This window comes from Urocitellus parryii, chromosome 4 (assembly GCF_045843805.1).
Source record: "Urocitellus parryii isolate mUroPar1 chromosome 4, mUroPar1.hap1, whole genome shotgun sequence".
NCBI lineage: Eukaryota > Metazoa > Chordata > Mammalia > Rodentia > Sciuridae > Urocitellus > Urocitellus parryii.
The window spans coordinates 157898957-157924804 of record NC_135534.1 but is presented as its reverse complement, the minus strand read 5'-3'; the positions used below and the strand labels follow the sequence as shown (position 1 = coordinate 157924804).

The 25848-nt window shown below is 34.8% G+C and overlaps 1 protein-coding gene across 2 annotated transcripts in view; it reads right to left on the bottom strand.

The window, feature by feature from the left end:
* Ccdc171 (coiled-coil domain containing 171) overlaps positions 1-23651 on the bottom strand; it is a 357480-nt gene extending 333829 nt beyond the window's left edge. For both annotated transcript variants that reach the window (XM_026398594.2, XM_077797862.1), the window contains exons 1-5: positions 23608-23651; positions 16441-16576; positions 11517-11691; positions 3682-3872; positions 1528-1659 (exon numbers count right to left, since the gene is read on the bottom strand). In XM_026398594.2, the coding sequence (XP_026254379.2) occupies positions 1528-1659; positions 3682-3872; positions 11517-11691; positions 16441-16576; positions 23608-23651 (678 nt within the window). The remainder of the gene's footprint in view (positions 1-1527; positions 1660-3681; positions 3873-11516; positions 11692-16440; positions 16577-23607) is intronic.
* Positions 23652-25848: the final 2197 nt, after the last annotated feature.

Sequence of the window (25848 nt, the reverse complement as noted above, 5' to 3'; positions counted from 1 at the left end):
GTGGTAGAGCACTTGCCTTGCAAGTGTGAGGACCTGGGTTCAATTCTCAGCACCACATAAAGATAAACAAATAAAAATAAAGTTCTTGTGTCCATCTACAACTAAAAAAAATTTTTAAAAAAGAGTAGTCACACTGTCCTTCCAGATTCTACAGTTGGAATAACTATGAAGAAAAAAGCATTTTGCAAAGACCAAAAGTCTAGGAAGTTGTGGTTTTGTGGATAATCTGTATACTTACACATTCAACAAATTCAGTATTTCCACTGTTGACTGCCAGCTTTCTTTTTTTTTTCAGCTTTCATTCTTAAAGAAATAATGTATCTCATATTCTCTGCATATTTTTTGAGAGTTTCTGTCTTGCAAAGTTGTTTCTAACACAAAGTTACTCCAAAACTTGTTTTAGGTGAATATTTTTCATTGTTGTAAAAACACATATCTTTTTTTAATATTCATTTTTTAGGTTTTTTTTTTTAGATGGACACAATATCTTTATTTTATTTTTATGTGGTGCTGAGGATCGAATCCAGTGCCTCACAAATGCCAGGCGAGCGCGCTACCACTTGAGCCACATCCCGAGCCCCAACATATATCTTTGATATCTATATAAAGGCTATGTTTTTCTCTTATACAGAAAAAATTACTAAAGATACATATCTGATCACAAAGTAAATAATAGAAGAAATGATGGAAATTTATTTAAAATTTTGAGTTAGTTTGTGCAGTTTTTCCTCAAAATGCTTAACCATTCCCAAATTTCACTTAAATACACAATAACACTTTCAACAGAATGAGTTTCTCCTATCTCTCCTTCAGAATAAAAACACATGATCTGAAAAAAAACAAAGAACATTGGAATGAGAACCAGGAGACCACACTGTGCTATTTTCCCCCATTAATCACTCAGTCTATGATCTGAGTAAATCAGACATTCCCTCAGGGGTTAAATGAAATCAGTAATTTTCAAATTGGACTATTTGAAGCCTTGGGGAAGTGTGTTTAGGGGAAGGAAAAATAAAAGATAATTAAGAATTTGTACCTTTTAAAAAGAATTTAAAAATCACTATACTTCATCACTAAAATTGGTAAGGATCCTTTAGTGTCCAAAATCTAGTTAGTCTATTTCTTTATCCTATTGAAGACTTTTTTATTTATTTATTTTTATGTGGTGCTGAGGATCGAACCCAGGGCATCTCACACGCTAGGCAAGTGCTCTACCACTGAGCCACAACCCAGCCCCCTATTTAAGACTTCTTTAGTCTCACATCTTAAATTGGAAAAACAAAATGCCAAATGTATATATGGTCTTCTTAAAAATCACATAATTTATTCAATGTAAGACACCCAACTCTACCAATAATCTCTTCTATTTGTAACACTTGTCCTAATTACAAATCAAACATGGCCTTCCAGAGATCAAAGGCTAGGAATTATTTTCCCCTTGAGTGAGCTTGTGAATTATCCTAATATAATTTTTAATATCATAAGCATTAAAAAGACATCTAAGGAACTGAATTATTTTTAAAATACCTGTACTATAAATTGTAACTCTCTTCTTTCTGCTTCCCATTGTTCTGCTTGTAATCTAAACTCCTCCAATGCTGTCTCCCTGATATGAGACTCCATCTCATTCTTCTCCTGCTGATGGTTTTCCAACGCTTCCTTTATATGAATAAAATCTTACTTTACTATTATATCAATAAAGGTTATCTTTTATCCTTCAACCCAGTTTAAATGTACAGAAGGGCTTTCCTTACCTATATAACAGTTAAAACTCATAATTCATGTTAAAATCCTAATAAAACTATCATTTTGATCATTAGAACATAAATCTGAGTAAGAAGCTAGAGTTATGCATTTAAGCAACATAATATGTACTTTTTAATTCTTATTTGTAACATAACATATACTCATGTGCAGACATATTTGACTGAATTTTTCTGAAAAATTTAACTTCAGAGATTGAAACAAAATGCAAAAAAACAAATTCCAGTTAATATGGAAATCTCAACCAATGAAATAAGCTATTTGAATTATCCCCAATAATTAATATACAACTATGACAGAAAATAATGTATTTCCAAAAGGAGAGAATGAAAGAAATTTGTGCAAAGAATCAGGATAAGGAAATTCCTGAATGCTAAAAATTTAAGTTACGTTTAGATCCTAATTTCTAGTTCTACGGATAAACAATATTTTTTAAAAGCTTCTTTTTGGATTCCCCTAGGTATACTACATTTACAAGATCTAATTTGGTTCAAATCCTTAAAGATATAAAACACAGGTTCCCTGAGAAGACCAATTTTCTAATCTATAAGCTTTAAAACTAAAACCCCATTGAATAGAAAAACTCTATGGTTTATATGAGAAAGCCTCCATGTCCACATGGATCTATTCAATAACTATTACCCTCAAAACTTTCACTAATGGTAAGCCATCACAAGACTGTTGAGGGTTTTTCCCCACTATGCACCTACATACAGTGACTCCTACTGACTCCAAATTCTCCCAAAGGTCTCATGCAAATGGTTTCAAAGTCAATAGCCTAAACTCAAAGCATAGTTCTCTGAAGTTGCTGTAGAGATCATATCAAGATCTTTTATCTTGAGGTGCAGGCTGACTGTAAGAAATGCTGCCACCATCACCCCTCTTTCCCCATAGCTTCAATACATTTTATATGCGGAGGATTACACAGACCCACCTAAGGACTTGTAGTACCAGCCACCACCTACATACCCACCATTCTAACACTAATGGAGCCTTGGATAGACTGGGCACCATTACAGAATCTAGGAACACAGCAGTAAACAAACAAAGCAGGATTACAACACAAAGGAATCAAAAGTAGACCTGCTGACAATGTCTGAGAACCCTTGTGCCAAAACTTTTACCTTTAGTAAATATTTTTGTAAAATTAATCTTCAGTGAAGATACATTTCCAGAATTTAAAAAGAAAAATTTACACCAGTGATCTGTATAGAGCTTTTTTTTTTCCTAATTTTAATTGTTCCTTCAAAAACATGACAAATACGGACAATTTAAAAATCTACCATAAAAGTGGCTAACAACTTTAACTTTAAACTACACTTGTACTTTAAGGGATAAAAAGGAATTTTTTTAAATCAGAGAATGGCTCACAATAATTTTAGTAAAAGTTAAATATTTTATACTTCATAAGTATGTAGAATGTGTTATATATAGACACTGAAGTTTAAATCAAATATAGCAACATTTTTCTACATTTATCTTATATTCAAAACAAAACTTAGGGGCAGGGGATATAGTTCAGTTGGTAGAGTGCTTGACTTGCATGCACAAGGCTCTGGTGGGTTCAATCCCCAACACCATACAAAAAAAAAAAAAAAAAAAAGACTTGGCCTCATATTTCTAAAATTCCAAATTTTCATGTTGCTAGACCAAAAAGGCTTTAGGTTCTTATCATTTTTCAATTTGCCTGCATAAGTGTTTTGCTATTTTTAATTTTTATCAGGGATATCAAACTTTTTCACAAAGCAAATAGCATACACATTAATATTGCTAAAGCATATTATAAAAAAGAGCAACAAAAATGCATTTAAAAAAGAAAAAGGGAGAGAGATGGAAGAAAGGAAGGAAACCTAAGGATAATTTCAATATACAACAGATCTCATATATAGAAAATTAACTTCATAAAAAATACTTTACCTGTAGGGTTTTTTCAAGTCTGCTTTTTTCCTTCAAAAGTAAATCATATTCTGTATTGCAATTTTGAATTATATTGTCTCTTTCCTCCAAATCATGTTCAAATCTTCTACATTCTTCTTTCCATTTCTGCTGGGAACTCTGAAATACTTTCTCAATCTCATTTACCTTTTCTTGAAGTTCTGAATTCTGAGCTATTAACAGATAACAGAACAGTAGGTATATTTATAACCATGAATTAAGTCATTAGGAGTCTACAAATCTAAGCACTGGAGCTGCTCCTATTTACAGCATGATTTTAGGATAAAACATTTAATCTTTCACTTTAGTAAACTCTTGAAAAACTTATTGCCCCTGAACCAATCTATTAATAGTTCCTCACTCTCTTCTTCTCCTTGATTCAAGGTGACTTTGTTATGAAAAAGGCATGCCCAAGAATAGATACTCCAGCAATTCTACTGCTTTTTCCATTATTCAAGAAAAAAAAAATCAAGCTGGGCACTGTGGCACACGCCTGTAAACCCAGCAGCTCAGGAGGCTAAGGAAGGATTGTGAGTTCAAAGCCAGCCTCAGCAATTTAGAGAGGTCCTAAGCAGCTCAAGGCGACTTTATCTCTAAGTAAAATATAAAAAAAGGGCTGGGGACCTGGCTCAGTAGTTAAACACCTCTGGGTTCAATCTTCAGTACCAAAAGAAAACAAATCAAAAAATATATTTTAAAGACCATGACACAGTAATTTTTTTTTTGTTCGGGGAGGATATCCAGGGATTGAACTCACAGGTATTCGACCTCTGAGCCACATCCCCAGCCCTATTTTGGATTTATTTAGAGACAGGGTTTCACTGAGATGCTTAGCACCTCACTTTTGCTGAGGCTAGCTTTGAACTCCTAATCTTCCTGCCTCAGTCTCCCGAGTCACGTATAGCACTACTTTTTTTTAAAAGACTCAATAGATCATAAATTTTGGTATTTGACTATTGGTAACAGACTGGTTATGCCATACCTTACACATGAGACTGTCACAAAAGAGGGTGAGAACCATTACTCGAGCCTTTAGAATTGAAGCTCTTTACTCTTCCAAATTTATGCACTACTCATCTCTCACCCTGTTATCTCAACAATAAACAATACTTCTCAACATGCTACCATTGCTATGTGTTAGCATCTAAAAAAGAAGGAAAAGTTTCCAGATCTGGCTCTACCACCTTCCATCAGAATAAACCTCTCTGACTCTCTGGCCCTCAGTAAGAATAAAAATGCCTCCTAGTTAAATTGCTATGAAGATAAAACAAGGACACATGTATACAAACACACTTGTTTTGTTAAACAACAACAAAAATGCCAGTAATGTTAGTAGTATGATTTTAAAATTATATTTGAGTTGTTCTTTGTTTGTTTGTTTTTGGTACTGGGGATTGAGCCCAGGGGCACTTAACCACTGAGCCACATCCCAAGCTCTTTAAATATTTTATTTAGAGACAGGGTCTCACTAAGTTGCTTAGGACCTCACTAAATTGCTGAGGCTGGTTTTGAACTTATGATCCTCCTGCCTCAGCTTCCTGAACCGCTAGGATTACAGGTGTATGCTACTGCAATGACTTTGTGTTTTAAATGGTCCGTTCAAAAGATCCAAACCTCAAAGGAATAAAAGGTATAAAAAGATAATATGTAAAAAATCTCCCTCTCCTTTTATTGCAGTCTCAGAGAAGATACCATCCCATGGTTGAGCATCCAGTGTTGGAGGCAAAAAGTTTGGAGCCATTTTGATACCTATCCTTTGCAACTGGCCTACTTTACTTTTCTCTTTGAAAGATTTTAGGATCTTCTTTTTCTTTATTTTTCTGAAATTTTATACTACTTCATCTTCAATGGGTCTATTTCATTCCACAGTGGTGATTATTTAATGGACCCTTTCAACCTGGCAACCCAGATTTTTAGTTCTGAGATGTTTTCTTGAGCAATCTCATTGATGATATTTATCCCTATCTGTTTTTCCTCTTACCTCTTTCTTTCACTGTTTCTTATTATTTGATTTGGTCCTTAAATTTTTGTCTCTTCTGTCCTACTTTTCCACCTGTCGTTTTACTCTGAGATATTTCTCCTATCTTCATCTTTAATGCTCCTATTAACATTTTTCATTTCTATTTTCATGTTTTCAATATATTCTTTGCAGTACTGGTAATTGAATCCAGGAGCACTCTACCACTGAGCTATAACCCCAGAGCTTGTTATCTTCTATTTTGAGACAGTGTCTAAATTTCCCAGTCATGCCTTTTTGTGATCCTCCTATCTCAGCCTCTCAAGTAGCTGAGATTATAAGCATGCACCACCATGCCCAGCTCTAGAAGTTTATGGTTTTTTGTTAATTTCTAAGAATTTTCTTTTTTTATAGCATCTGATTCTTGCCTCAAGGATGTAATATATTCTCTGAGGACATTAATATTATTTGTTTGTTAAATTTCTTTTTCCTACAGTTTTGGTTTCTTCCAAGTTGATTTTTCCTCTCTCCAATTTAAAGACTTTCCTCAAATATCTGGTAATTCTCAGTTGTCTACTTCTAAGAGTAATGAACTATTAGTATAATACATTATATACACCAACATACCCACCACCTCGATTTTTTTTTCCCCTGTTCTGGGGATCAAACCCAGGGCCTTGCATATACTAAGCAAGTGCCCTACCACTAAGCTACAACCTGAGCCACCACTGCCACCACCACCACCACCACCACCACCACCTAGATTCTGAGCTTGAGAATGGAAATTGACAACTATGGCCCACTTAAGGAGGAATCTGGCTGGTTCACATGTTCATGTAACCCCAACATTAATATCTTAGGTGTTTCCTCTTGGCTTGGTCAGGTGACCCGAAGAAAAATTCTGCAAATCTCGACATGGAATATAGGAATCTCGGTACCAAAATTTGGGGAAGCCAGCAGAAAAAAGAAGCTAGAAGAAATGGTTCTTCAATATTCAGCATTGAATATGCTACCTTCCTATTTTTGCCAGTTAAAAGACCCTCTATTTTACCATTACCAGAGCTTAAGCCTCCTGACTTTCTCTAGGAAATGGGTGCATTCCCAGAGTGGAATGCTCTTAGGAAATCTAACTGCTGTGAAAATCTAACTGTGTATCAAGTAGCCTTCATCTAGCCCTCATTTTATCTCCTACAGTTACTCCCTTTGCAAATTCAAAGGTATCTGGTGCTTTCAGACCATGAGGCTTTTGACTATCTAAGAAGTTATGTGTCAGCTTTCTTCACTCCCAGAATTAGGATTCTGATGTGTGAAGTATGCTAAATCACTTATTCCTTATCCATTTGCTTTCCAGCTTCCAAATTTTTTTCTCTTGTCACATCTTCTATTCTCTCAATTATTACAGGAATATCTTTTTTAATATCCCACTCTATCCTCAATACTTTATTCTTTTAAAACCCAAAACATAAAGTTTGAAATATTATATGATAAACACCAATGTATCCAAAACCTAAACTCTGTAGTTCTTAACATTTTGATATTTTGCTTTATCAAACCACTCATTCATCTATCCATGAATCCTTTTCATCTACCCATCAAATTTCTTTACACATTTCAATACAAGAAACAAACATTAGTACATTTCATTCCTTAATAACTGACCATGTATATCATTAAATAGAATGTAATATAGTTTTGCTTTTTCTGTGGGTGAAATTTGCATAAATAGTGAAATGCACAATTCTTTTTATTAGTTTCTTAATTATTTGTATTGCTTTTTTATTAATTAATTTATTTATTTTAATTAGGTGTATATGATAGCAGAATGCATTTTGATTCATTATACGCAACTGTAGCATGGTATTGGAAATGCACAATTCTTTAGTACACCATGCAGAGATTTTGCAAATATATAGAACAGTTCCTTCAACACAAAGAGTTCCCTCATATTTTTTTCCAGTCAACCCTCACTGTCAACTCACCCCAGAGGCAACCATTGCTCATATTTTTTTTTATCTTTTAAGTTCTTTTGTTGCAGGGAAGGTAAAGGGGTATTGAAACCAGGGGTGTTTTACTACTGAGCTTTCTTCATTATTATTACCAGTCCCCTCCCCTTTTTATTTTATTATTCTTTTTTTGAGACAAGGTTTCACTAAGTTGCTCAGGGCCTAAATTGCCTAAGGCTAGTCTTAAACTTGCAAATTTCCTGCCTCAGCCTTATTAAGTTGCTGGGTTTACAGGCATATACCACAGTATCTGGCTAACATTCCTTTTATAAACAGTATGTCCTCATGTGTATAAAGTTCTTTAACTCAGTATAATGTTTTGGGGGATTAATTTATGTTATTGCACATATTAGTAGTTCATTACTTTTATCGCCGAGTAATATTTCATTGTATAAATATAATGTAAGTTGTCTCTCTATTTTCTAGTCAGTGGACATTGCTGGGGCTGTTTTCCAATTTTTGACTACTACAAAATACAAGTCTTTTATGAACAAATACTTTTTTCACTGGGAAATACTAAACAGTGAAATTTCTGGGTCATAGGATAAATGCATGATTTTTTTTTAATTGCCAGGCTCTTTTTCAAAATGGTTGCACCATTCTACAGTCCCCCAAGTAAGCACAAGAGCTCCACATCTTCATCGACATGTGCTATTCACAGTCTTTTCAATTACAGCCATTTGATGGGTATGTAGTAATAAACACTGTGGTTTTAATTTGCTGTTCCCCGATTCAGATAAAGTATTTTTCATGTGATAAATGACTACTCTGTCATCTTCCTCTATAAAGTATCTGTTGAAATTGTTTGACTTAAGGCAAGTAATTTCCCATCTGCCCTGGACTTCAATTTCCTGACTCTTAAATGAAAATCATTAATTTTTTGTTCTTTTTGGTGATATTGGGGACTGAACATAGGGTCTCATACATGCTAGGCAAGTAACTCTCCCATTCAGCTACATCCCCATCCTTTTCTTTTCTTTTTACTTTGAGTCAGGGTCTCATTAATGCTGGCCTTGAACTTGCAATCCTCCTGCCTTAACCTCCAGAGTAGCTTGTATTACAGAGGTACATCGGCACACCAGCTCAAAAGTCATTAACTGTTTTTCTTTTTCAGTTTTTGGGTTTTTTTGTTTGTTTTTTGGTTTTTGTTTGTTTGTTTGTTTGTTTTTTTGTGTGTGTGATGCTGATGATTGAACCCAGGGCCTTGTACATGCCAGGAAAGTGCTCTACCACTGAGCTACATCAGCAGGCCTAAATTTTACATCTATTACTTTCTAATTCTTATATTCCTAAATTCAAGAAGTGACATAGCTACTAAATACCAGAGGTAATTGTCAGAACTCAGACACAATATCCCAAAGTATGGCACCTTAGTATTCTGAGTATTTGTGAGCTAAGGGAAACAAGAGGGTCTAGGAGGCAGAGAGGTCTCTCCAGCCTTCTCCTGCCTTCCTGTCTTCCACTCCTGTACTCCATCCCCCAAAGCAAGGCATAAAACCTAGAAATGTCACTCTGAGTTGCCTCCCCTGAAAGTAGGTCATAAGACCCTCTGTGACAGATATCCTGCCCTATGCCCAGAGGAAAGGAATGCTATTACAAGTCTTGCTGTGCTCATCCCTCAGCTTATAACCATTAGATCACACCCTTTTTGTCTAACTATGTTTCTCCACAGCTATCTACTTATTTCATCAGACTTAGAATAAAAGTAGTTTTCCCTGGTCTTTGTATCTTTATTTCTGAAGGTTCCTATGACACATAAAACTTTGTTAAATAAATTTTTCTCATGTTAATCTGCATTTTGTTTTAAGGATGTCAACCATAAAACTTGCAATGGGTGAGAAAAAGATTATTTTCCTCCCCTACATAATTAAAAATACTTCTGACAAATGTGAATAACAAAATGCAACTGGTTACTACACTAAATATACACTAACCACTACGATAATTATAACTTAACATTTATTTAGCCCTATGCAGTTAACAAAGCAGCTTTATTTTCTCATTTCATTCTTAAAACAAGCTATATTCAAGAGGCTATGGTTGTGGTTCAGTGGTAGAACACTTGCCTAGTGTGTTCAAGGTACTGGGTTCAATCCTCGGCACCACATAAAAATGAATAAATAAAATAAAGGAATAAAAAATGTTGTATCTGTTTTAAAAAAAGCTACATTCAAATATCAGTAAAAAAGTAGTAGAACAACCAAGTCTTCCAAATTCACATTCCATTTTTACTTAAAGCTTCTGTGTACAAGAATGATTTTGACAATATTATTATGTGGGGGATTTTTGTTTTGTTTTGTTTAATTTTGGGGTTTGGTTTGGTTTGGTTTTTTAAGACAGCATCTTGCTAGATTGCTTAGTTGTCCTTTAAGCCTCCTGCCTCTGCCTCCCAAGTAGCATGCACCACCAATAGTAACATTCTTCTTTTTTTTTTTTAAGAGAGAGTGAGAGAGAGAATTTTTTAATATTTACTTTTTAGTTTTTGGCGGACACAACATCTTTGTTTGTATGTGGTGCTGAGGATCGAACTCGGGCTGCACACATGCCAGGCGAGCGCGCTACCGCTTGAGCCACATCCCCAGCCCAGCAACATTATTCTTAATAGCCAAAAACTAGATGCTACCCAAAATGCCCATCAACAGTGAACAGATAAGTTTAAGTGTGATACTCAGTATAACATTAAACATCAAAACCAAGTTCATGCAACAATATGGATGAATCTGCCAAACACAATGTTGAAGGACAGAAGTAAGACACAAAAGAATTATACAAGATTTCATTCTCAAAAAGTACAAAAAGAAGAAGCAAAATTAATCCATGCTATTTAAAACTAAGGATAGTAGTTATCCTGATAAAAGCATTTTTGGTAATTTTCTATTTCATGATCTTGATGTTTGTTATGAGTTTAGAGTTATCTAGGTGAATTTATATGTGTGTGTGTGTGTGTGTGTGTAAATAAAAAGGTTTTAGTTAAGTTCAAGTACAATATAACAGATAACTTTTCTTCTTTTCCAGGTACCAACTCTAGATTAGAACTAGATAATCAACCAAATTGATTAGTGTTTCTTTTTTTTTTAACCTCCATAGTGCAGGAGATTAAACCCTGGGATGTTCTCCCACTGGGCTATATTCCCAACCCTTTTTATTTTTATTTTGAGACAGGTCTCCTGAGCTACTGGGATATGCATGCACCACAACACCAAATTTAATGATTAGTGTTTCTTAAACATATAGATTGCAGTATTTTTTGAATATATAAATTTAAAATAGAAATTGATCCAGTTTATAAGTGATGAGGTGGATTAGAATATATACTTAAAAGAAAATGAAAAATTCCCCTGTGATTCTGACTACTCACAAGCAAGTTGCTCTAAAAGTGATTAACAGAATTTTGAACCTATTTTTCCATATAATGTAACAATAACAAAAAAATTTACCTAGGACTGGAGGTGTTACTTAATGGTACAATACTTGCCTAGTATGTACAAGGCTCAAAACTCAATCCTCAACACCACAAAAAAATTAGCATGGGCTGGGGTTTTGGCTCAGTGATAAAGCTCTTGATGAGCATGCTTGAGGCCCTAGGTTCAATCCTCAACACTACATAAAAATAAATAAATAAAATAAAGTTATTGTTCCTATCTACAATTTTAAAAAATATTTTTAAAAAATTAATCTAATGTAGATGAATATTCACATAACTGCCAGAAGATTTTACATACACTCAGTGAAGTCCTTCCACCAAAGACCAATTGGTAAATCAAAATCCTACCTCTGATCCCATGTGGATATTCAAGTAAGTAATAATATAGAATGAAGTTACAATCCTAAACACAGGAAAAAATAGAAAGTCTTACCACAGAGTTTTTCTTGGATCCTATGTGCCTCAGCTAATCTTTCCTCAGCAGCCCGTCTTCCAAGACCAGCTTCCTGTCTAGCGACAGCGAGGTCATATTCCAAACTTTGTCTCAATGCTTCTCCTTTTTCGACCTCGGACCGGAGCTTGGCAATCTGGCTCTCACAGCTTAACAGCTAAAAACAGATTTCTGAGTTCATGCACAATATTAAAACATGTCTGCAAAATTATTAACCTGAACTCAAACATTTAAAATTCTTAGAGAAACTTGGTTCCAAGATATTGGTTTGATAAGAATTAATAGGGCCAGTATTGTGGCTCAGCGGTAGAGCACTAGCCTAGCACGGGCAGGACCTGGGTTCGATCCTCAGCACTACATAAAAATAAAAAGGCATATGTTCTGTCCATCTACACCTAAAAAATAAAAAAATTAAAAATTTTTTAAAAAAAGAATTAATAAATCTGTTTCTGGAAACAGCAGAAAAGAAGCACAACCTTACTAAATGACACTCATGAACTTTCTTATTTTAAAGAATCCACTAAAGAAATAACACATTTTAATCAGAAATAGTTATACCTAAAAAAAACATTTTAAATGCATGACACACAGTAAACAGTTAAAAACATATTTTCTCCTCTACTCCTTCTATTCCCTAAATGTAATCCAGAAATATACTGCATCATATTAAGTTTGGTAAATACTGTCTATTTTATTTCTCGTGACTATGACATCATTGATAGAACATAAAGTAATAAAAGTACCAATTTTACAAAAATGTTATCAAACTGATATTTAATTTGTTATCTTCCAGGATGTACTATGACAGAAATAGGTCAGGGTTAGAACTAGATACTATAGGCTGTTTCTCACTCTAAAACTATATGAGCTAATCAATGATTCATTAATAATATTAAACACTTGGTATGTGGCAAGTATAGTGAAAGATACAAAAACAAATGTTACAATGCCTTGACTCAAGGGAATAAATGTCGTAGAAAGGTATATGTTAGAAGAAAAGCAAAATTATTTATTACTGGTAGGACAGAGATGGTGGAAGATTAAAAAAAAAAAAAACTACAGAAAGGCACCTTATAAGAACATCAGGTTAAAAATAAATGGTCTAGGGGCTAGGGTTGTGACTCAGTGGTAAAGTGCTCGCCTAGCATGCATGAGGCACTGGGTTAGATCCTCAGCACCACATAAATAAAAAATAAAGATATTGTATCCACACAAAACTGAAAACTAAATATTCTTTTTAAATAAATAAATAAATAGTCTAATTACCAAACAAAGACAAAAGGATTTCTGAAGGACAGGATCAGAAATTAGTACTAGTAAAACAAATTTAAAAATCAAAAACAAAAACCAAGAAACTACCACTGATACACGTTCATATGCAGAGTGTGACTAAAGCTATATTTTTTCTCATATAAAGAACTAATTAAATAAGAATTTACAAAAATCCATTCATAGTTAAAAGAAAAAAAATCATAGAACCACATTAATTATAAAAGTTCAAGGTAACTCCAACATTTGTTTCAGATTCATTCCATCCCGCCCTGTTGATTTCTTTTCCTAATAAATGTATTAACAACTGGGCATTCTTGGTGGCCATTTACATGTTCGCTCTCAGATTCCTACCAATCTTCTCCAGTTTTGCCCTTTGTCATAGGAACTACATTTCCCAAGGTTCTTTGATAACTAGCTTCCCAACATGTTTGGCCAATGAGAGACCCTTGACTACCAAGATACTTCTTCCTGTCTAGATCTACCTCAATCATTGTGTCTTCTAAGAGTTAAAATCCTTCTGAATAGTACTCCCTTCCCTGCTCTCTTCTAAGAGTTCTGGCTTCTATCAACTTTCAGAGTGGAAGTTGCTACCATCCAGGCTACCATAACATTGTTATTTGTCTCTTCGGATCTCCTAGTACCTGCATAAGCAACACCCTCTACATAAGTCCCTTTGATGAAAGACTTAGCATGGCTTCTATTCTTATGGTTGAACACCCAATAATCTTGTTCTTGGTAGCTAAAAGGGTCTCAAGATGGTTTCTGACACTAAGCAGTTAACCTGTTAGTGCCTTAACAAGGGAAGACCTCCTTGCAGGTAGATGTGGGATCCACAGAATACAGTGTGATTAGTTAAATTAGTTAAATGATAATGTGTAGCTATTTAGGATGAAGTGCAAGTTGAAGACAAGACTTTGGGAAATGAAGCAGTGACAACACTTAACCTTTATTGGTAGGAATCTGAGAGCGAACACGTAAATGGCCACCAACCTTTATTGTTTACCCCAAGACCTAAAAGGTAGGGAGGCTAAATCTCAATATACTAGAGAATTTACAAAAACAAAATGATGGGGCTGGGGATGTGGCTCTAGCGGTAGCGCGCTTGCCTGGCATGTGTGCGACCCGGGTTCGATCCTCAGCACCACATACCAACAAAGATGTTGTGATCGCCGAGAACTAAAAAATAAATATTAAAAAAATTTCTCTCTGTCTCTCTCTCTCCTCTCTCACTCTCTCTTTAAAAAAAAAAAAATAATAATCTCAGGGCTTCAGAAACTCAGCTTTAAAGAGTCAGAAAACCAGAGAATTGTTGCAATAACTTTAAAAGAATCTCTTATTTCTTATAGCCCCAGCACAGAGAAGGCTAAAGACCAGACTAAAAATCTAACCACAGAGAATGCAGAATCATAAGTTTACTGGAGAATCTATTTCTAATATTAAGATAGTATTGGCTGAGGGCTGAGGCTGTGGCTCAGTGGTAGAACACCTGCCTAGCATGTGGGAGGCACTGGGTTTGATTCTCAGCAGCACATATAAATAAATGAATGAAATAAAAGTCCATACATCTAAAAGAATATTAAAAAAAAAAAAAGATAGTACTGGCTGGACACTAATTAGGAAGGAACGACATGGATTGAGAGAGCTTTTGGAATTAGACAAGCCTAAAACCTGTTAACCCCACATATTTCCAGAATATCCCTTACAACAAAAATAGTCTCTCTTCTTTGACTGAGGTAACCAGTCTTCTGTTGCTTAAAGATTTAGTAGTGACCACACCAGAAGCTTGTGACCACACTTCTTGCCTGTGAGAAGACTTGCAAGATCCACCTCCACTATTATTTATCACCACAGATTGACTCATATCTCAGTGAACTGCAAGAGGAGACATACAGAGCCTACTCTAAGACAAAATAGCTTATAAAGCAGAAAAATTACAATCTGGCTAATTTTTTATTAGTAAGAATATAGAGAACATTTATATGATTGCTGTAGATTTAATAAGCTATCCCTGAATAGCATGCTTGGATGAGTCACTAAAAACTGAATTCAAAAATAATTAAACAAACTGAATTCAATGTTGACCTACAATCTTGGGTAGGGGTGCCTACATTGAACCCAAGGACACTTTAACCCTAAGCTAATTCCCCAGGCCATTTGTTAGTTTTGTTAGGTTCATTGGTATGGAAACCAGGGGTACTTAACCACTGAGCCACATCTGCAGGCCTTTTTATTTTGGGACAGGGTCTCACTATGTTGCTTAGGGCCTTGCTAAATTGCTCAGGCTGGGCTCGAACTTGAGATCATCCTGCCTCAGCCTCCTGAGTGGCTGGGATTACAAGCATGCTCTACCTCTTCCAGCACTCATTTTTTTATTTTGAGACAGGATCTTACCGAATTGCCAAAGCCAGCCTCAAACTTGCATTCCTACTGCCTTAGCCTCCAGAGTGGCTAAGATTATAGTTATGCACCACCATGAAGACTACAATCATTTAATGAAGTCAAAATGCCAGTACATCCCTTATAACATCCCTGATATACAGAATAAATAACTAGTCCAAGTTATATGTCTTGTAAATTTACAGGCCAGGAATGAAAAATTGATATTGATATTGTCTCATCTTTTGTGTAATTTGATATTCTTCCTACTGCATTAGTCTTTTGATGCTGAGCTTCAAAAATGAATAAGATTTGAGATTGGTGATATGGCTGAGTGATACAACACTTGCCAAGCATGTACTGTATTTTACCCCCAGCACCTCAACAACAACAAAAAATGAATAAAATATACAGACCTAACACAGAAGCAACATAAACATATAAATCATGAATTATCTTAGAAGGGTAAGAAAACCACTGTCCTAAAAATGTAAATGTATATACACATACAACTTAAAATACAAATGCACAGCTTAAAATACAAAAACACTAAGATACAATTACATAATTAAACAGAAATTCATGACATGAATTTCACTATGATTAAACATTCTATACTCGAATCCAATTTAAGAGAGAGTTCCATGATTAAAACCATAAAGTAATCTACATTTTGATTTCAAAAATGTCTAATTTATAAATCCTTTAGTTATCACATTCAAATTTTTAATTTTTTTTTTAGTTGTAGATGGACACAATGCCTTTATTTCATTTATTTATTTTATATGGTGCTGAGGACCCAACCCAGTGTCTCACACATGCTAGGTAAGCACTCTACCACTGAGCCACAACCCCAGCTACTACATTCAAATTTTTGATCAAGTCAAACCATTAATAAAAACAAATTTAAGACAACAAACAATTCATTAAATTTTATTATTACTATATAATTCACCTGTATAAAAATTATGTTTTCTTTATTATAATTTCCATTTAAACATAAAAATGATACAATGATGAATATTAAGCATGGAGTTTGTAATATAAATCTAAAATATCAAACTCAATTTTTTTTTAATATTTGTTTTTTTAGTTGTAGTTAGACACAATACCTTTATTTCACTTATTTATTTTTATGTGGTACTGAGGATCAAACCCAGGGCCCCGTGACTGCTAGGCGAGCACTCTACCGCTGAGCCACAATCCCAGCCCCTCAAACTCAACTTTTAACATCACTTGAGAGGAAAATAAATTCTACCTCTGCATTGTGCTTAGTTGTCATTTCTAATTTTTCTTTCTTAGCTCGATGGAGTTTCTTTCTGAGATCAGCAGTAACATCCAAATCTGCTTCATTTTTAAGTATCTGTTTTACTTCTGGTGAGGCATTCTTCAACCTACAAAATAAGAACATAATAAAATATATTTCACAGGATTTCTGACATTTCTAATAACTTATTTAAAAAAATACATGATTAGGTTGTTGACTTAAAGAAATTTACAATCTAGTAAAAGATGTCCACTACAAAAGTTGGATAGAAATGCAAAGCAGTGTATCACTTGTAGCAAACCATTGGCCTCTGGACATCCACTACATTGTTCAAGACTGGTATTTAATTGGGCATGGTAGAACATGCCTGTAATCCCAGTTACTCAAGAAGCTGAGGCAGGAAGATGGTAAATCTGAAGGCTGCTTAGACAACTTAGGGAGACCCACACAAAATGAAAATAAGAAAATGGGCTAGGGATGTACCTCGATGGTAAAGTGCTTGCCTAGCATGTACAAGACTCTTGTTTCAATTCCCAGTACAGGAAAAAAGAAATGATCATATCACATCTAATCATATCACAAGCTAGGTAGTTGTAAAAAAACGGAGTTCTTTCTTTTTCTTTTTCCTTTTTTGGTACTAGATATTGAATCCAGGGGCAATGAGCCACATCCCTAATCAAAAATTTTTTGTTTTGAGCCAGGGTCTCATTAAATTACCTAAGGCCTCACAATACTGTTGAGGCTGGCTTTGAACTTGTGAACCTCCTTTCTCAGCCTGGAATTACAGGCATGTGTCACCACAGTGACCATTTCTTTTATCTTTTTAAATGATTCATTTTATTTACTACAAGTGTAATATATATTACCAAAAGAAAAGGCATAAATAAGAGAATACAGACTTAGTCTACTTTAAAATGGCAGACTAAAACACTTTACTCTCTTTCTACTGAAAGAAAAAATAAAGTAATAGCAAACAGAATTTAAAGGTAGAAACCCACAGGAGAAAGAGCACAGAAGATGAAACAATATCAATAAAGTACTGGAAACTAAAAAGTTGATATGTAACTGATTTACTTAAGAAAGTTAAATTCAAAGCAAGCAGAGGAAAAAGCAATGTGTTTGCATCAGAGCATCAACAAGCTAAGTCACTTTAACACTTTGAAAAATGGGGGTGAAGTAGAGCAGAAAACAAGAAACTTATTTGAAAGTTTTACAACAAAATAAAACAATTAGGTCCTTGGATCTTCTCCACACACAGTACAACGGGGTACTTATCTCTTCCCCAGTCTGGCAGAACACTAGGTTTAATTCCCTTGAGAGGGGAAAAAAAAAGGATCCTTGACCAAGAAGTGGGAGGCAGGGAAGGTAGGGGGAAATGATGGGGACTGATATTGGCCAAATTGTATAGTTACATTGTGTGCATGTACGAATATGTAACAACAAATCCCATCAATATGTACAACTATATTGCACCAATTTTTTAAAAGTAGAAAAAAAAGAGGGTTCTTGGATTATAAAACATTATATACAATGGGGTAATGGTTCCCTACTAAAAATACGAGGCTTCCCGTGGAAGGAATAGATGAACTCTAGATCAGGAAGAGGGGTTGTTGGGGAAGGAAGGGGGCATGGGGTTATTAATGATGGTAGAATGTGATTATTATTATTATCTAAAGTACAGGTATGAAGACATGAATTGGTGTGAATATACTGTGTATACAACCAGAAATATGAAAAATTGTGCTCTATATGTGTAATAAGAATTGTTATGCATTCCACTGTCATATATAAATTTAAAAAAATAACAGGCTTGAGTAAATTACAGATGCATCTCAACTTACAATAGGATAACATCCCAATAAAACCACTGAAATTGAAAATTCTTAAGTTGAAATGTATTTAATACATCTAATCTACCATACATCACAGTTTAACAACACAGTACACTAAATCAGTTATTTACCCTCATGATTACATGGCTGGCTGGGAGATGCAGGCCGCCCCCATTGCTTGGCATTACAAGAGAATATTGTACCACATATGCTAGCATAGGAAGAGATCAAAATTCAAAATATGATTTCTGCTGAATATATATAATTTCTATACCACTGTAAATCATAAGTTGAACCATTCTAAGTCCAGAACCATCTTATAATGAGATTTAATATTAGTTGTCTGCCAGAATAATGATAGCCAAGCAGAGTTTGTAAGTATCTTCCCTGGATAATCTAGCCCTAAAGATGCTGATGCCAACCAGCAAAACAAATTAACCAGATCACCCTATAATGAATGCCACAATCACAAAGCCTCACACACTAAGCTTCCAGTCATCTTTTTAGAGTAAGTCCCTACTTTTAAATATGAATAGGCAGTCAAGGATAACCAAAAGTTTCATCAAATCTGAAAGAGATCAAAAATAAGGTGAGGGCTGGGGATGTGGCTCAAGCGGTAGCGCGCTCGCCTGGCATGCGTGCGGCCTGGGTTCGATCCTCCAGCACCACATACAAACAAAGATGTTGTGTCCGCCAATAACTAATAAATAAATAAATATTAAAAAAAAAAATAAGGTGAGAGGAAAGGAGCCCACAAAAACCATGTAGAGGGCTGTGGCTGTAGCTCAGTGGTGAGCACTCGTCTAACATGTGTGAAGCACTGGGTTCAATACTCAGCACCACATAAAACTAAATAAATTAAATAAAGGTACCTTGTCCATCTAAAACTAAAAATATTTATTTAAAAAACTATTTAGAAAGAAGACAACTTTAAAGAGGGAGAAAAATGAAAAGTAATGTCCTTAGAAAAATAGGAAAAGATATAACAACCATAAAATCACATCCATAGATACAATAAGACATGAAATATTCTGATGAAAAAATATAGCTCTTGGGAAATAAAAATAAACAGAAATGGAAAACTAAATAAATAAATGTAAAAGCAAAGTCTTTAAAACAATAAAGGGGGGCTGGGGATGTGGCTCAAGCGGTAGCGCGCTCGCCTGGCATGCATGGGGCCCAGGTTCGATCCTCAGCACCACATACCAACAAAGATGTTGTGTCCGCCGAGAACTAAAAAATAAATATTAAAAAAAAAATTCTCTCTCTCTCTCTCTCTCCTCTCTCACTCTCTCTTTAAAAAAAATAAAATAAAATAAAACAATAAAGGGAGATGAAACTTTTTAAAAATTAAAAATTAGAAGACTAACAGGTTCAAAACCTAAATAAAGAGTTACAGGGCCGGGATTGTGGCTCAGTGGTAGAGCACTTGCCTAGGACATGTGAGCACTGGGTTCAATCCTCAGCACCACATAAAAATAAATAAATAAAATAAATATATTGTGTCTAACTACAACTAAAATAAATAAATATTTTTTTAAAAAAGAGTTACAGAATGAGAAAATATGAATTTGTAACAAAAACACTTATTATTTTACAAATATTGTGCTAAACATTTTACACATACAACTTACTTAATCTTCATAACAAACACACTAGATAGGTACCATTAGGACCCTTACTTTACAGATAAGGAAACTGATTGACGGAGAGGTTGTCCAAATTCACAAGGCTATCAAGGAACAGGGGTGGAATTCATACTCTGGCAGCTTGGCTCCATGATACATAAACTCTATTTTTTGGTGAGGAAGGGGTACAGTACTGGGGATTGAACTCAGGGCCACATCCCCAGCCATATTTTGTATTTTATTTAGAGACAGGGTCTCACTGAGTTGCTTAGCATCTTGCCATTGCTGAGGCTGGCTTTGACCTCAAGATCTTCCTTCCTCAGCCTCCCAAGATGCTAGGATTACAGACATGTGCCACTACACCCAGCTATATATATCCTCTTTACAGCCACTATTATTCTCTGGATAGCAGGAAATTATTAAATAGTAGAATTTTTTTTAAATCTAAATTCTGAAGGATATGAGTTTCAACCCATGAAGTATGAATGCATACAAATTTCAGAAAACAAGGGACCAAAAAAGAGCTCCTCCAAATTCAAGAGAGAAATAAATGGGTTTTACATAAAGGTTTAAAAAATTCTTTCTCGGGCTGGGGATGTGGCTCAAGCAGTAGCGCGCTCGCCTTGCATGCGTGCGGCCCAGGTTCGATCCTCAGCACCACATACAAACAAAGATGTTGTGTCTGCCGAAAACTAAAAAATATTTTTTTTATTATTATTAGTTGTCCAAAACATTAAAATGCTCGAAAAAATAAATATTAAAAAGAAATCTCCATATCTATCTATCTATCTCGCTCTCTCTCTCTCTAAAAACTAAATAAATAAATAAATAATTCTTGCTCAACAGAAACACCAGAAATTAGAAGACAATGTTTCAATGCCTGTCAAAATTCCAAGGGAAAATAATTTCCAACTTAGAATTTTTTGCGGGCTGGGGATGTGGCTCAAGCGGTAGCGCGCTCGCCTGGCATGCGTGCGGCCCGGGTTCGATCCTCAGCACCACATACAAACAAAGATGTTGTGTCCGCCGAGAACTAAAAAATAAATATTAAAAATTCTCTCTATCTCTCTCTCTCCTCTCTCACTCTCTCTTTTAAAAAAAAAAAAAAAAAAAAAAAAAAGAATTTTTTGCCCAAAAAGTTATCATGCAAAGACAAGGCCACAAGAAAGACTACCTTTCAGATCTACAAGGCTTCAAAGCATTTGCCTCCCATGAACTGAGATTTCACAGAAGGCTAATGAAGGATTTGTTTGGACCTAAACTGAGAAAGCCATGAGATAGTACAAGCATTCAACAAAGGAAAAAAGCAAAGGGATTTCCAGGATAGGGAAGAAAGGATATGCTAAAATGACACCCAAAATAAAATACAAAAAAAGGCTGAGGATATGGCTCAGTTGTTAAGTTCGTCTGGATTCAATCCCCAGTACCAAAAAAAAAAAAAAGAAAAGAAAGAAAGAAAGAAAAGAAAAAGTCAAGCCACAGAATGGGAGAAGATATTTGCAAGTCATATATTTGTATCAAGACTATATAAAGAATTAAGTTTCAGGGTTGGGTTTGTGGCTCAGGGGTAGAGTGCTCGCTTGGCACATCCGGGGTCCTGGTTTTGATCCTCAGCACCACATAAAAATAAATAAAGGTATTATGTCCATCTACAACCAAAAAATAAATATTAAAAAGTCCAAAGATATTACTGAAATGTCCCACTGCTGTATCAATTAAAAATAAAATATATATTTAAAAAAAGAATTAAGTTTCAGGTGTGGTGTCTCACACCTATATAATCCCAGCAACTGAGGAGGCTGAGGCAGAAAGATCACAAGTTCAAAGCCAGCCTCAGCAACTTGGTAAGGCCCTGTACAACTTAGCAAGACCCTGTCTCAAAATAAAAAACAAAAAGGGCTGGGGATGTGACTCAGTGGTTAAGCACCTGTGGGTTCAATTCTCATTACCCCGCAAAATCTTAAAACTTAATAAGAAAATGACCCAATTTAAAAATTGGCAAAAGATCTGAAAGGACATTTCACCAATGAAGATATATGAATGGTCAAAAGGCACATTCAAAGATGTTTAGCGTCATTAGTCATTAAAAAAATTCAAATTAAGACCATAATAACATACCACTTTACAGCTATAGAAGATATCTATAATTAGATAATAACAAGTGTTGGTAAAGATGTAGAGAAACTAAAACTCTCAGATATTACTAGTGGGAATGTATAATGGTCCAGTCACCTTAGAATATAATTTAGCAGTTTCTTAAAATTTTCAGCATAAATTTACTGTATGATAGAGCAATGCTGCTCCTAAGAGATTACCCCAAAAGAGAAGCAAAAATATTTTCCAACACAAAAGATTTATTTGCAAATATTTATAGCCACATTATTCATAGTAGCCAAAAAGTGGAAACAACTCAAATGCCCAACAACTGGTAAATAGGTAACCAAAATGTAGTCTATCCATAAAATGGATTATTGTTCATCAATAAAACAAAACAAAGTAGTAATATATGCTACCACACAACAGACCTCAAGAATGTACCCCAAAAACTACATACTGCATGAGTCCATTGATATGAGTTGTTCAGAAAGGTAAATCTACATATATATATAAAAAGTAGATCTGTGGTAAATAGAGTTCAAATAACTTTATTTGGACTCTAAAATTAAGAAGAATAATTTAGCCATTAAAAAAATACAACAGATGTCTATTGATGTTTCCTCTCCAAATTGAAAAGAATGATACTAAATAATAAGAAATACTATAATTTTAATCCAAAATATAGGTTTATATAACACTGATATTTTTTCATTTTTAAAAATCTGGACAAATATTTACCAAAATGTTAGAGTAGTTAACTCTAAGAGGTTAGATTACATGCATACATATATACATGTATACCTTCTTAAACTAAGTATGAGCAAGAAATACCCACTTTCTACCCCCACAATGCTTTTTTTAAATATACTTCAAATGCATTATTTTAAAAACAGAATACAACAGACAAATCTAACCTCAAATGTTTTAGTTTTAGATTCACAGAATATTACTGATCTGTGACTATACAAGTCCTGATCATTTACTTTTTATTGTAAACTACATCTGGTAGAGAGTTTTACTCTCCTAAATGGTCCAGTTTTGTATTATGCACTTCACCTACCAGAGATGAATGAACCAAATATAAGCCCCTTACCCAAAGGCAGAAAGAAATCCATGGTACAAAAATGATGAAACATAGCAATTAGATGCTTCTTCCTCAAATGTAAACTGAGAGATATCAAGTAAAAGAGCAGTTAGCAACGGGAGCCTAAGCCATGAAGCAGAGCTGCAGCAATGAAGAAGAGCAATGAGACCCACAGATGTTACGGCAAAACAAAGCCATGATCAAATACAAATGTAAATAAGCAGAAATACAAGAAAAAGACTTAGAGTCCTGGAAAAGAATTAAGACTAAAAGGAAGTTTAGATACAAGGACTTTTATGGTCCAAGTTAACAAAGGAACACAACAGTCCCCATAGACTATCTAGCTCTAATACTATCCTTATGAGGCATCATCCCTGCTCCTCCAGTCCCAAGAAACTTCTACTTCCTTTACCATCCCATGAGCATTCTTACAATTAGCTCCACCAACCACTTAAATTCTCCCTGTTCCTTACACCCAAAAGCATTTTTTAACTAAAGAAAGAGACTGGAGGCTTACCTTTGGGTCTCACCAGTGGCATTATTTGAAGTGTTTAAACTCATGGTAAGTCTTCCAACTCTTTCAAAATACCCCACTGTTTCTTAATGATATACCTCCTTATAGATGACTGAAACTGTCCAAGATGTCTGTGACTTACAGGTTAGATGGACCAAAGTCTGTTAATATAATAAACAATACAACAGCAGTTTTATATTGAATCCTGAGAGTATGGATGACTTTTCTTTTGATCTATGGTATTTGTTCACTTTTAAATTACTATATAACAAATATGGAATTCTAAAAAGTTGTAATGTTTTATTTCTTTTAAAAAACACTAGAAGCAAAAATGACAAAATGTTTAAAAAAATATGTTCCTTCTTATGAGAACAAGGTAATGTTTAGCTTTTAGATTTTAATTTCTCAACTGAAAAATTATAGCAAGTGACAAATTACTCTTGAACTCAGAAAAGGAACACACAGTGCCTAACTCTAGGGCATAAAATTCAATTTGAAAGAAAGTAAAATTCAAGGGCATGTTTGGGTCCCCAAAGCCTTTCTCATAAATGAGACACTTTTAAAATTCAATGTTGCAACCAAAGAGGCCAAAGTACTCCCAAATAAAAATACCATGGTAATTTTCTTCTTTTTTTTTTTTTAAATTTCAGATGGCTTTCATTCAAAAGTTCTCAAGAGAAATCAAACAGAAAAGTTTTGACTCACTCAAATTCACTCAAATTTACAATTCAAAATGTTTTTTGAGCTGGGTATGGTGGCGTCCACTTATATAGTCCCAGCACTGAGGTGTCTAAAGCAGTAGGATTACTTGAGACCTGAGTTCAAGGGCAGGCTAAGCAATATCACAACATCCATCTCAAAAAAAAATTATTAATTTTTTTTAAATTTTAAGTTTTTTTTTCATAATACCTTTATTCTATTTCTTTGTTTTTATGTGGTGGTGAGGATCGAACCCAGGGCCTCACACAGTGCTAGGCAAGTGCTCTACCACTAAGCTACAGTCCCAGTCCTAAATTTAAAATTGTTTTTAATTTTAAATAAGTATCCTGGCCTTTAATAACTCCTGGAAAAGAAACCTAGAATTATTTTCTTAAATATTTTTTTAGTTGTCAATGGACTTTATTTATTATATGTGGTACTGAAAATAGAACCCAGTGCCTCACACATGCTAGGCAAACGCTCTACCACTGAGCCACAACCCCAGCCCAAGAAACCTAGAGTTATTTTTAACCAGTAACTACTAGCAAGACTGCAACACTAGTAAAACAAAAATTTAAAATCAACTCTGTTGCAAGATATGATGGCACATACCTGTCATTCCAGTGATTCAGGAAGTTAAGGCAGGAGGATTGCCAAATTTGAGGTCAGCCTCCGGAACTTAGAAAGACCCTACCTCAAAACAAAAAACACAGGGATGTGGCTCAGTAATAGAACACTCCCAGGTTCAATCCCTAGTAACACACACACAAAATTTAACTCTCTTGCCAGGTACAGTGGTGCACACCCATAATTCCAGTGACTCAGAAATCTGAGGCAGGAAAATCATGAGTTCAAAGCCAGCCTCAGCAACTTAATGAGGCCCTCAGCAACACAGTGAGACTCTGTCTCTAAATAAAATATAAAAAAGGGGGCTGGGGATGTGGCTCAAGCGGTAGCGCGCTCGCCTAGCGTGCGTGTGGCCCGGGTTGAATCCTCAGCACCACATACCAACAAAGATGTTGTGTCCGCCGAGAACTAAAAAAATAAATAAATAAATGTTAAAATTCTCTCTCTCTCTCTCTGTCCCCCTCTCTGTCTCACTCTCTCTTAAAAAAAAAAAAAAAATATATATATATATAAAAGGGCTGGGGATGTGGCTCAGTAGTTAAATACCCCTGGGTTCAATCCCTGGTACAAAAAAAAAAAAAAAAATTAACTCTCCTAATCATGTAGATAACTCTATGAAAAAGTTGTTTGTTTTTTTTACTAATCCACACAAAAGATCTTCCTTCATAATTAATCTTTAAATAATTTAATTATTTTAATAATTAATCCACAGTAATTTTCAAAGGCCAAAGAGACCAAGGAGGAAGAAGGAAAAAGAATAATATTTATCATGCACTCTGGACTACTTTCTGAAACTCTCTTCCATAGGAGCTACTTCAAATTATACAGAGTCAACTAGGGTTGTAGTTCAGTGGTAGAGCGCTTGCCTAGCACATATGAGGCACTGAATTTGATCCTCAGCACCATAAATAAATAAAT